The 13238-nt window shown below is 50.5% G+C and overlaps 1 protein-coding gene across 1 annotated transcript; it reads left to right on the forward strand.

Moving 5' to 3' along the window:
• The first annotated feature begins 4032 nt into the window (after positions 1-4032).
• On the forward strand, positions 4033-12499 carry lta4h (leukotriene A4 hydrolase). The gene is made up of 19 exons (XM_015941040.3): positions 4033-4371; positions 7929-8059; positions 8136-8256; positions 8812-8880; positions 8957-9061; positions 9139-9191; positions 9273-9345; positions 9943-10083; positions 10165-10188; positions 10272-10342; positions 10416-10527; positions 10599-10743; positions 10816-10919; positions 10990-11060; positions 11130-11184; positions 11260-11355; positions 11951-12033; positions 12111-12215; positions 12284-12499. Exons 1-19 carry the CDS (start codon positions 4048-4050, stop codon positions 12417-12419), a joined length of 2019 nt encoding a protein of 672 aa, XP_015796526.3. The 5' UTR covers positions 4033-4047; the 3' UTR covers positions 12420-12499.
• The last annotated feature ends 739 nt before the right edge of the window (positions 12500-13238 follow it).

Consider the following 13238-nt stretch of genomic DNA (forward strand, 5'->3'; position numbering starts at 1 on the left):
TCTACGAAAACCTGACTGGAAGCTATCATAGATGTTATGTTCATCAAGAGCAGCTGTGAGTTGTTTATGATAAATGACCCGCATTTGTATATCGCCTCTCAGAGTAAGGACTCCAAAAGGCTTTACACTACAGTGTATCATTCATCCATTCACACACACATTCATACACTGATGGTGATGAGCTACGATGTAGCCACAGCTGCCCTGGGGCGCACTGACAGAGGCGAGGCTGCCGAGCACAGGCGCTACCGGTCCCTCCGACCACCACCAGCAGGCAAGGTGGGTTAAATGTCTTGCCCAAGGACACAACAGCAGAATTCTCTGTCCGGAGCCGGGATCGAACCTGCAACCTTCCGATTACTGGACAACCCGCTCAACCTGTTGAGCTACTGCTGCCCTTTAGCCACAACATTTTCCAAGATCTTGGAGATGAAGGGAAGTTTAGAGATGGGTCTGAAGCTGCTATGGAGAGAGGGGTCGAGACTCGGTTTTTTAAGAAGCGGGTGGATTACAGCGTTCTTAAAGTCAGCAGGGACCTGACCAGAGACCAGAGAAGCATTAATTATAGAGAGCACGCTGGGACCGATGGACTGAAAAGCACTTTTAAACAAAGATGAGGGTAAGATGTGGAGGGGGCATGCAGAGGTCTTCATAGAGTTAACTAGTTTGGTTAACTCAGGCAAAGAAACAGGAGCAAAGCTATCTAGGATGATGGGCCTGGTTGGAGTCGGGAGAAGCGGTGATGAGGCTGAAGGAGAGATGCTAGATCTAACCTTATTGACTTTGTCCACAAAGAAAGACAGAAAGTTCTCACAGTCTGCAACAGAGTGGATGGAGGCTGTAGGAGAGGCAGGAGAGACGATGCTGCTGATGGTGGTAAACAGCACCTTGGGGTTCCCTTTGCTCTGGGACACCAGGTTGGAGAAATAGGAAACCCTGGCGTCTCTGACTGCAGAGTTAAAGGATGTCAGAAGATCCTTTAGGTGCAGCAGATGGACGTGGAGATGGGTTTTCTTCCACAAACGCTCAATTTTTCTGCATTGGCGCTTCAGGCTGCGAAGGCTGTCATTAAACCAGGGAGTAGGGTTCACTGCAGGAACTGATCTGGTTCTGACAGGACAGATGTTGTCCAGAATGGAGAGGCAGTGCTCGTTAAACTGAGAAGTTAAGGAATCTGGGTCGTTATCAGAAGAACCGGGTGGATCAAAAGCAGCAGAAAAATTGCTAGCTGTGCTCTCATTAAGAAAACGAGAACTAACCATACGGCGAGCAGGAGGTGGGGACGGAGAAACTGACAAGTTAAAGAAAATGCAATGGTGATCTGAAATATAAACTTCCTCAGGACAAACACTGTCAGCATTTAGACTCAGGGTAAAAACAAGGTCTAGAGTGTGCCCCCTGGTGTGTGTGGGGCCAGAAACATGCTGGGTAAAGCTGAAGGAGTCCATAAGGCTGGAGAAATTCATGGCAAAGTGATCAGAGGGATCATCAACGTGGATGTTAAAGTCACCAACAATCACCAGTCTGGACAGCTTCACAGTGGAGGATAGAAAGTCACTAAACTCCTAAAGGAAAGAACTGTTTGGACCAGGTGGACGATAGACCACAGCTCAGTAGAACGGGTCCTTACGCCCGACTTTAATCAGCTGCAGTTCAAAGGAAGCAAAGTGACCAGAGGTTGTAGAGCTACATGGAAGATGGTCTCTGAAAACAACAGCTAGGCCTCCACCACGACCAGAACCCCGGGGCTGGCTAAGAACAGAATAACCACTCGGGCAGAGTTCAATCAGAGCAGAATAATCAGATGTTTGCTGCCAAACTTCAGTCAGAAACAGAAAATCCAGGTTTTTAGACAGAATTAGATCATTGAGCAGGAAGGACTTATTGTTAACAGAGCGGGTGTTTAATAGAGCCATGCTGAGTGAGGTGGAGGAATCAGAAACTACAGAAACAGCTGGAGTTAGTGGACGTAAATTAGCAGGGTTAGATCCACGGTGTTTATAAAAACCACTTATGGAGGGAACAGGAGGAGAAACCACTGAGGAATGAGGATAAACCCACCTTAAAAAACTTGGACGGATGAACCGCGTTGCAACGCGGCCTAGCGGGAATGCGGAAGTGGCGCTCAGGTCGCCAAACAAAGGACAAGAAGCTAGAAGATCACGCCGATGTTTACCAGATAAACCACGCTTTAAGAGAAGTCTTATTCTCAACTGGATTCCTGCTCGTTTACCTCTTTTCCTCCGACGTTTTCCCGGGACCGGATAAACATGCTAGAGGTGCGCAGCTCTGGATCGTCGATTGTTTACCTGAGCGGCGCACTGGCCCGGAAGCAAACAGGATGGTAAATCCTCTGTGCATCATGGGCGATCGTGAACGAATGGAAGGACAAAACAATCTGGCGATCATAGGAGATGGTAGCAGGGACACTACTGAAGAAGATCGCAGACAGGAGCAAGATGGAAAAGAGGAGGTTAGTGGAGAACAGTTTGAAAAAGTGGCCGGTGACCGCGGCTAAGCCAAGCACAGGCACCATCTTGCCGACCAGAACCAACTTGCCAAGTCCGGGTCGGGGGAGAGGTCCTACCTCAAGTGGAGGAGTTTACGTATCTCGGGGTCTTGTTCACGAGTGAGGGTAGGAGGGATCGGGAGATCGACAGGCGGATTGGTTCAGCGTCTGCAGTGATATGGATTCTGAGCCGATCTGTCGTGGGGAAGAGGGAGCTGAGCCAGAAAGCCAGGCTCTCGATTTACCGGTCGATCTACGTCCCAATCCTCACCTATGGTCATGAGCTTTGGGTAATGACCGAAAGAACGCAATCGCGGATACAAGCAGCCGAAATGAGTTTGCTCCGTAGGGTGGCCGGGCTCAGCCTTAGAGATAGGGTGAGGAGCTCGGACATTCGGGAGGGACTCGGAGTAGAACCGCTGCTCCTCCAGATCGAAAGGAGCCAGTTGAGGTGGTTTGGGCATCTGGTCAGGATGCCTCCTGGACGCCTCCCCGGGGAGGTGTTTCGGGCATGTCCTGCCGGCAGGAGGCCCCCGGCTCGACCGTGGACACGTTGGAGAGGTTACATCGCCAATCTGGTCCGGGAACGCCTTGGGGTCCTGCCGGAGGAGCTGGTGGAGGTGGCCAGGGACGGTCTGGAGCTCCCTAGTTGGGATGCTGCCCCCGTGACCCGGACCCGGATAAGCGGAGGAAGACGATGACGACGACTTTTGTTGCCCAAGTGTGAATAAATTAAAATTCTGTGGGTGTCCTCCCTGACTTTGTCCCCTTGGAAGCAGCATTAAGCTCTCTCCCTGAAGCAGAAAGCTTTCACTGCCTACACCTAGCAACTATTTACGCATGATTTTGTCATTTGGTGAACCAATTGTGAGTGATTCTGTGACTGGGTGACTGGGTTTGTATCTCAGCCTATAGATATAGCTTGGTCTTGTTTTTTCTGACTCTCGAGTCCTAGCTTACAGTGAAAAGCAGCAAGATCTGACAGAGAACGCCATTGGCAGAAATTCGCTCTACATCTGCCACAGATCAAATGCGCAAAAGCACCTTTATCTTGGCATGAATTCTTTACCTTAAATTTCCCACTTTTACTTGGATATACATGTTAAATCACAACTTTTATTTAGCTTAAAGCCTCCTTTGTCAAAACAACCTGTAATCATAATGCTAAGTGGTTTTCTGGTTGCATAATAACAGGAGCAATGTGAAAGCGCACCATAACGCGTGGATTGACTCCAGAGGGTTAATTATACCTGCCACAGATCTCTTACACCTGTTGCATGAATATTTTTGATAATTTAGAGTCTCATTGTTTGACTGATTTTTTCGGATGAACTGTTTCTATAAGTTTTGACATGAGCTCTGGACCAGAGTCACATATGCACCCACAGCAAAGCCACTGTTATTAAAAACGCTAAAACATGTGTCCTGCATCGGAGCTGCATGCGTGACACTTGTTCAGAGTTTAAGGTGTTACGGTTGATTTAACACGCTGACACTTCAACACCTCTGTCAAAGACTGGGAGCTCGACCGATCCAAGATGGCGGCGCCACCGCTCATTAACGCCCTAGGCAGTAGCGGTCACGTGGGGTCTATGGATTTTCGCCTGTTTTATTGTGGAAGGGTCGGCCCGGATGCTGGGGTGACGCAGCGCTCTCCGGTAGTGTTGCGGCGGCGAGTCTGTCTTCAGTCTCTCGCTGCCGTCGGACACATCGGAATGATGGACCCCTGCTCCTTCACCTGTTTCTCCAGGTGTTCCACCAAACACCTGAACCTGTTCCTGCACGTGGACTTCGATGAGCGCGTGATCAGAGGAAAAGTGCAGTTGACGGTGGAAGCACTCGAGGACCGCTTCTCTGTTCTGGTAACGTAACGGACCTCCGGTCACCTGCGGTACCGGTTCTGTTAGCCTGGAGCTAACCCTAAAGCCGCTCAAAGTTACCCGGAGTCCGGTCTGTCAGTTTACCCCACACTTTAGTTCGGTTCTGGTTCTGATCTACAGCCGACCGACGGCGGCTCGGCTGTGACAAACCGCGGGTGTCTGGTCGGCTCGGACATGAGCCGGTGTTTAACTTTGTTCGGTAAAGTCCGGTGACAGCGTCGCTAAACCGCCTCTGTGGGACGGATCTGAAATGAGCCGCACTTGTAGAGCCTTTCAGAGCCAGAGGACTCCAAAGCGCTCTACATAAGTGTAACATTCACCCATTCACACCCTGTGACAGGGTGAATGAGCTACAGTGTAGCCACAGCTGCCCAGGGGCGCGCTGAGGGCGTGAGGCAGCTGAACACAGGCGCACCCGGTCCCTCCGACCACCACCGGCAGGTAAGGTGGGCTACCCTAACTCAAAGCTGGAATCGAACCTGCAACCTTCCATTTACCTCCTGGGCTACTCCACCGGAAATGGGCAGCCTCACTAGGATTGAATGGAATGAAGAATGATTTGGTTTCTTCCATCCAGAGATGAGTCGTGAGCGAGCTCCAGGATTCCTGACCGACGTCTACACGTGCTCACCGGTCGTAGTGGTGGGAACCGCGTCGTAGTGGTGGGAACCGCGTCGTAGTGGTGGGAACCGCGTCGTAGTGGTGGGAACCGCGTCGTAGTGGTGGGAACCGCGTCGTAGTGGTGGGAACCGCGTCGTAGTGGTGGGAACCGCGTCGTAGTGGTGGGAACCGCGGCTCGTAAGAGAACCGCTGGCTCACTAAAATTAACCGACTCCCAAACGGCTCCGCACATGTTTGTGTTTTGAAGTAATTTATCCACCAGGGACACGTTAATTTTAAAACAAGGGGAGCTTTTCCGGGCACGTCCAACCAGGAGGAGGTCCAAAGGGAGACCCGGGACACGCTGGAGGGACTATGTCTCTCAGCGGGCCAGGGAACGCCTTGGGATTCCCCGGAGGAGCTGGCCCAAGTGGCTGGGCAGAGGGAAGTCTGGGCTGTTGCCCGGCGACCGGACTCCAGATAAGCGGAGGAGAATGGACGGATGAATTCATCACCAAATGATGTAAAGAGCGTGTGAAATTATCTACAAACACATTAAATCTACTTTATTGCTTAAAGGGCCAGTGACCTCTGGATGAACCTGTGTTGCTGATAACCTGCACAGATGAGTGTGTAATGGTGCTGCACACGTGTGTAATCATTAGTGTGGCAGTTTGGTGCATCTTACATTAAATGTAATAATTCAGCCCAAAACCGTAATTCTGTCTCCATCTTCAGGTTAAACTCTGCTCCACATTCATGTAGAACCAGCTGTGGCTGATGGCTACGCTGAAAAACGTTGTCAGCAGGTTACTACGTGGCTGCACTGGTCTCCAGGTGAGGCAGCCGCACCTCCACCTGGCTCGGCCACTCACCTGCAGATATGATCCCTCATGAAGTTCCTGCTTTACACCAGAAAATGGTGCAGATGTGTAACTTCAGTAGTCTGAGCAACACTATTGGTGTTTATATTCTGAGTTTTTAGAGCTTTAAAAGCTCTAAAAGCCCTAACCCAGCACACATGGGGCCAATGTTAGAGGGGAAGACAGGCCTGGTCGTTGTTGACTCTCTTTGTCTGGTAATGGCCGACTGATGAAGATATTCTCTCATCCAGTCAGGAAGAGTGGCGCTGCTGCGCGGAGCAACAGAGAGTCTGTGCTGCACATGGACAAAGTTAAAGGAGCTAAAGCGTTCCACACGCCCTTCCGAAGCTCCCTCACCGTGTTCGGGACTTGGTGCACGTAGAAAACACTGCTAATGATGACAGACGTAGCACGAATGCATAAAAAAGCCATAAAAACGGCAGACGCGTGAAGTATGGAGGTCGAAAAGTGCCACATAATTAAATAAGTATTGTCCCAACCATCTGTGGTCCAGACGGGGATCTTGTCTCGGACCTTGGAACGTCAACCCTGGAGAGAAATATCTGACCAATATGGCTAGAAAGCTTTAGTTTTGAGTGAGTCCAGTGTAAATATAAAACACACACGTGTGTGTGTGTGTGTGCAGCTACAGCTGTTGGATGAACTCTTAATGTGTTATTTTTAATAATGCCCTAGGTTCGTGTTCCCATAGCAGTCCACTGATGGAGTTATTGACACGTCTCCCTTCCTCTGGGGCTGACCTGGACCTGGTTCTAATTCTGGTGACAGCATGTTTGTGACATCACCATTTGGACTGAAGGATTGGGCCAATCAGCCTTTTTAAATGGCCAATATTTCATTTATTTGGCGATCCAATCAGATCGAGATAATGGATTCTAATTCTTCAGAATCAAGTTGATTCCTGAAATTTGAATCGATGCCCAGCTCTTCAGTATGGAGACACGCTACGCCGTTATCCGTCCTTGCTAGGGCTCTCCAGCAGGCTCACCAGGACGGGCGGAGTAGAGCCCACTTTTCTAAATATCCATCAGGTGAGATGAAGAACGCAAGCTTGTGGTTGGTCAGGACGCTGCTGACGTCTACAGCACCGCCACTGCTCAAAAACACAGAGAGCCGAGGATATCTAGCGGCAGAGATGGAGCAGCTGAAGAATACTTCATGCTAAAGCTCTAAAAATACGATTGTTTCCTCTACCAGTTACTGGAGGAGTGAAAGTACGCAGCAAGCGTTTTATTCGTGGACATAAGTGACGGCAAACGTGGGTTTAGAGGTGGCGAGGTCTCTGTCCGGGCGTGTCTCCCCCTCGCGGAGCTGGAGAACAGGTATAGGCTTAAGCCTTCGTTCACATCAGACGCAGAAGCAAAGATCCTTCCATAAGGGCCAAGAAAGGCCGGCCTCTAGTCGAGTAGTGCACCTGTGGAGCGACTAGTCAGTCGCTGTGATGGCGAGTGTAGTGAAGGGTTGTAACGAGTGAGGAAGTCAGACCGATAGCTTGGAGCACAGCCCTGCAGAGACTCCAAATCAAACTCTGAAAGGAACTGGAAGCCAGTGAAGATGTGATGAGTTCCTGCGTTCTGGTGCTGGTCCGGTATCTAGCTGCAGCCCGGCTAGTGCAGCCAGCTAACTCCTTAAAGGGAGTTGTAGCGGTAGTGAAGTAATGTAGACTACTGTCTCACTAGCAGCGGTCCTGGATAGGCAGCGCAGACGGGCAGCTGGATCTAACTCCAGTCAAACGCAGAACTTAAGGTCTGGTCTTTCATTTAAAAGCAGAGAAATGTTAAGATTTGATACTTTGAGTTCTGTCCTCTAACCCTAACCCATATGGGATCATTTGGTCCAGCCCTACAGACAGGTGTGGTTACCTGTCGTGGGCGCCTGTTCTCAGGTCATTTCCAGAACACTTGGTGGTAAACAGGTCAGTAAACATTTAGTGTAGGCGTTTCTGGAGCAGTGTTGGCATGTGGACCTTGTCCCGTAGGACGGGGGACAGAGTCTTATCAGCAGCAGGTAGCGCTGACTCAACAGGTGTGATGAAACATCTTCTACTCGCTGCAGACTTTGGACACCAGAGACCTGAACATCAAGACTGTGTCTGTCAACCAGCAGCCAGCCCGCTTTGCTCTGGGAGACAAGCACAGCTTCAAGGGGACACCACTGGACATCACGCTGCCCTTTGACCTGTCCAGGTAACCTGAGCTCCTGTTTGCCAACTTTTCCCACTGTTTGTTGAACATAACCAGCATGTCTGTCTGGACCAATCAGGGGCCAGCATGTCATCGTGGAGGTCACCTACCAAACGTCTCCATCAGCATCGGCACTGCAGTGGCTCTCACCTGAGCAGACCGCCGGGAAGGAACAGCCATACCTGTTCAGCCAGTGTCAGGTGACTCACCTGTCAGAACTCAGTGAGGGTTTAAAAACACACGATGCGTTCCAACACTGCCCCCTGTAGAGGTGATGGGGCTCTGCAGCAGCACCTGAGCAGCCTGACTAGTAGTTTCCAGGTAGGGTTCACCTGGATGAGCTGATGGACGCTGGTATTTCTGCTAGAAAGGTGCCAGATGGACAGCACATGGTGCAAGACCTGCTTCCTTCCTCTGTTCTGATGTTTAGAAACTTTGGAGATTTTGCTGTTTGCATCACTTCCTGTTTCTGAACCAGTTTCGTCTCGCTGACTAAAGTACAGCACGTTGCTGTTTGAGTTCATATGAAGAAACCAGTCAGACCAGGACGTCCTCTGATGGGTCTGCTGCTGAAGCTCCTCCGTCATCCAGGTCCTTGGCTGGATGACGGCTCCAGGTTAACGAGGGAACTCCACGTGTTCCCGTTAGAAGTGACAAAGCAAAATGTCTTAAGAGACAGAAGTCCAGTTGTCCTCGTTTGAGCCTGCTACAGTCCTCTGATCATACTCAGCTGTGCCCTGCGTTTCGTCTGACAGGCGCACCACTGCAGGAGCATGATCCCCTGTCAGGACAGTCCTTCCATCAAACACACCTACTACGCCCAGGTAACCAACCTCCTCAGGTGCGACACATCTGTAGTTTGAAGTGTGTCTCAGGTTGGTCTCTTCACTTGTCCCCCAGGTGTCTGTCCCCAAGGACTTGGTGGCGGTGATGAGTGCTGTGAGAGACGGGCAGAAGGTAGATCCTCAGGACAGTGGTCGGATCATCTACAAGTTCAGACAGCCAGTAGGTGTCTTCTCCCTAAAGATAACCGCACCTGACCTCAGGTGTGACTGGTTTTTCTGCCTGACCCCTGTCCTCAGGTACCCATGCCTTCCTACCTGATCGCCATCGTGGTTGGAGCTCTGGAGAGCAGGTAGTGTCCGTCTCACCGATTTTCTGACTTAACCTGGCCACCTATGCAGGTGCTAGCATCTGTCCTCTGATTGGTTGACAGGCAGATTGGCCCGAGGTCCAGAGTCTGGTGTGAGAAGGAGTTTGTGGATAAAGCAGCGTTTGAGTTTTCTGAGGTGCGTCACCATGGCAACTAGTGGTGCGACGGATCAAAAGTGGCACGGTTCGGATCGTATCACGGTTCTCAGTCACGGATCGGTTCGTCGTTCGGATCAGCAGACTAAAGGCAGGAGTTTCAGAGGTCTGATTGCTGATTAAATGTTAAAACGGCTTGCCCTACAAGGTGACGGTCTCTCCTCGCTGTTTATTTTTCGTTGGTCCTCTTTAACAGGTTTGTCCAACAGCAGTTACAGGTCCCACCGTGTTTGTGTTCAAGCCCCTCCCTGCTTTCACAGGTGTGAGTGCGGCGCGGGTCAGGCTCAGGTTACCGTCGGTATCATTGTTGTGTTTTACAGGGGAGCCTAAACGCTCCCGAACACGCCACCTAGACGATGCAGGTGTCTCTCCTCCGCCGCCATGACCACCGCTGTGCGTTTCTCCTTTGGACGGAACAGGTAGCGCCTCCGTCCTCCACGTGAGCCACCCTCCAACCGCGTGCACGCCGAACCGTAGAGATGACGATGATCCGTTGCACCCTTAATGGCAACCGTTCCTTTCTGTTCCTGTCACTTACCTGATGGACTCACCTGTCCTGGTGTCCACTTGTCCGTTAGACGGAGACCATGCTGAAGACAGCAGAGGACCTGGCCGGGCCGTATGTGTGGGGTCAGTACGACATCCTGGTTCTGCCCCCCTCCTTTCCATACGGGGGCATGGAGAACCCCTGTCTCACTTTTGCCACGCCCACTCTGCTGGTAAACACACACCTTGAGCTCACCTGTTGCTGACTCATGTGACCATGCTGTTGATCAGCTGTTTCCTGTCTCTCTTCTCAGGCTGGAGACAGGTCTCTGTCTAACGTGAGTAGAACCCCTGGCCCCGCCCCCTCACCTGCAGCATCACCTGTTACAGGTGTGTTCATGTCTGTTGTCGTGTCTCTCAGGTGATCGCCCACGAGATCTCCCACAGCTGGACCGGCAACCTGGTGACAAACAAGACCTGGGAACACTTCTGGTACCTTACCAAACGTGAGTTCTGCTCCGACCCACCGGTCCGGTCTCACATCCAGGTGTTCCTGTCCCTTCAGGCTGAACGAGGGTCACACGGTCTACCTGGAGAGGATGATAGGCAGGTGTATGGAAGGGGAACCCTTCAGACAGTTTAAAGCCATGGGGGGCTGGAAGGAGCTGCAGGACTCGGTGAGAACCTGCTTCAGATTCTGTGATTTGGTTCCCTCACCTGTTGCCTCACCTGTGCATTACATCTTCAGGTGAACACTTTTGGAGCCAACAACCCTTTGACCAACCTGGTCCCCAGTCTGCAGGACGTGGATCCAGATGACGCCTTCTCCTCGGTCCCGTATGAGAAGGGCTTTGCTCTGCTGTACCACCTGGAGGAGCTTATGGGAGGACCAGGTAAATCCTTACATTCCTGTTCACACCTGTTCTGGATCCTGAGCTGATGCACCTACTGGTCGTCTCTCCCAGAGGTCTTCATGGGTTTTGTGAAGTCCTACATTCAGCTCTTCGCCTACAGCAGCGTCACCACGGATGACTGGAAGAACTACCTTTTCTCCTACTTTAAGGATAAGGTGAGGAACACCTGGACTCAGGTGACTCAGAATGCAGTCCATGGTAGTGACCTAACACACTTTCTCTCAGGTGGATGTTCTGAACCAAGTGGACTGGAATGCCTGGATGTTTACTCCTGGGATGCCACCTGTCCAACCTCAGTAGGTGTATCTGGGTAGACCCCCGTGTGGTCTGTTAGAGCTTTCTTCTGATTGGTTGTTGTGTTGCAGGTATGATACAACGCTGGCCGACACCTGCATCGCTCTGAGTCAGAGGTGGCTCCAGGTGAGAACTGGTCCTGGTCTGGATCTTCTCTAGTTGGTGTTCTGGATTCAGAGTCTAGTTTTTGTTGCCCTTCAGGCCAAAGAGCAGGACCTGAGCAGCTTCCAGGAGTCGGACGCGGCCGCGCTGTCGTCCCATCAGCTGATCGAGTTCCTGTCGCTGCTGCTCCAGGGGGTAGGGTAGGGTGGGGTGTCCTGTGCACCTGGACTGACTGATGTTTAGGGTTGAGCCGCGATTGGAACTGGGACTAATTGTCAGGTTTCCCGGAATGATTCAGAACTTTAAAATCAGACTCCTAGTGTTGGTGCCCGGGCCGTCGACTGTAAGAAATTGACAGACGCCAACAAAGAAGAATCCGCCAGAAGTGAAATCATAGAAAATGTGCAGAAGCATGGCTTCGGCCACCAACCAAAACCCGTCCATTTCCGTGGGAAAAGGCAGAGAAACGTCACAACTTTAGTGCGTTTGGTGTGAGAGCTCGGATGTTTTAGATCTGCTGGATGGTTGGTGGCAGCAGCAACATTCCTTCAGACTGAGGCGTTGCTGCTGCCCTCATCCAGGAGCTCCTCCAGCTCTGAGCTTCGGGTTGAGTCATGCTGCAGGGATGTAGAACCTTGTGGCTGATCCGTTTGATTGGGATCGGTGGTGGAGCGTCTGTAGCGGCTTGTAGAAGGTTCATAGAATAAGACTTGGAGGTCAGACCCTTCCATCGGGCTCAATTACAGCAAAGGTTTTGGGCCCAACCCAACTGGTGTTTGGCTTGTTTCAGGACCCCCTCCCTCTGACTCATGTGAAGAAGATGCAGGAGGTCTACAACCTCAATGCCTTTAAGAACTCAGAAATCTGCTTCAGGTGAACAGTTGGCTGCTTTTGCTGAAGCTCCTCCCTCTCTTTGTGAGGCCGTGTACTGATTGGCTGCTGTTTTTCAGATGGTTGAAGTTGTGTGTTCGGTCCAAATGGGAGGAAGCTGTTCCTCTGGCGCTAAAGATGGCGACCGAGCAGGGCAGGATGAAGTTCACCCGGCCTCTCTTCAGGTGTGTAGGTGGACCCGGATCTCTGCACACTGCTGAAACCATCTGACTGGAGCTTTGTGTCTTCTCAGGGAGGTCTTTCACTTTGACAAATACAAAGAAGAAGCTGTCCAGGTGTTCAAGGCTCATCGGGCGGCCATGCACCCAGTCACCTCCGCCCTCATCGCCAAAGACCTGAAGGTGGAGGCCAGCAGCAGTGGTCAGTAGGAGGAGTCCTCAACCATCACTGCTTTGTTGTCATGGTTGGAACCAGTTCCTGCAGAAATAAACTCTGACCTGAACTTGGACTCGTTTCTCGGCTGGTGTATTAAACCGACTGTAGGAAGATGTTTCATGCCCTCCTGACACTGGATGGTTTCCATTTAAAGCTTTTAAGTTGGGATTTTACTTGAAAAATGAAAAGAGTTTGTGTATCAGGATCAATGGTCAGTACCATCAGTTATCAGGATCAATAATCAATATCAGTTATCAGGATCAATAATCAGTACCATCAGTTAACAGGATCAATAATCAATGCCATCAGGATCAATAATCAGTATCAGTTATCAGGATCAATAATCAGTACCATCAGTTAACAGGATCAATAATCAGTGTCATCAGTTATCAGGATCAATAATCAGTACCATCAGTTATCAGGATCAATCACCAATGCCATCAGCTGTCAGGATCAATAATCACTACCTTCAGCTATCAGGATCAATAATCAGTACCATCAGGATAAATAATCAGTGCCATCAGCTATCAGGATCAATAATCAGTACCATCAGGGTCAATAATCAATGCCATCAGCTATCAGGATCAATAATCAGTACTATCAGTTATCAGGATCAATAATCAGTACCATCAGCTATCAGGATCAATAGTACCATTAGGATCAATGATCAATGCCATCAGATATCAGGATCAATAACTGGTACCATCAGCTATCAGGATAAATAACTGGTACCATCAGTTATCAGGATCAATAGTACCATCAGGATCAATAATCAATGGCATCAGCTATCAGGATCAGTAATCGGTACAATC

The sequence above is a fragment of the Nothobranchius furzeri genome, chromosome 1, assembly GCF_043380555.1.
Source record: "Nothobranchius furzeri strain GRZ-AD chromosome 1, NfurGRZ-RIMD1, whole genome shotgun sequence".
In the NCBI taxonomy this organism is placed as follows: domain Eukaryota; kingdom Metazoa; phylum Chordata; class Actinopteri; order Cyprinodontiformes; family Nothobranchiidae; genus Nothobranchius; species Nothobranchius furzeri.

Excerpts from the sequence above, each read along its gene's own strand:
- lta4h (XM_015941040.3), top strand. The coding sequence starts at position 4,048 with ATGGCGGCGCCACCGCTCATTAACGCCCTAGGCAGTAGCGGTCACGTG. Across the intron at positions 10,528-10,598 it reads GGAAGGAGCTGCAGGACTCG|GTGAACACTTTTGGAGCCAA; the intron begins GTGAGAACCTGC and ends TTACATCTTCAG. Across the intron at positions 11,061-11,129 it reads ATGCCACCTGTCCAACCTCA|GTATGATACAACGCTGGCCG; the intron begins GTAGGTGTATCT and ends GTTGTGTTGCAG.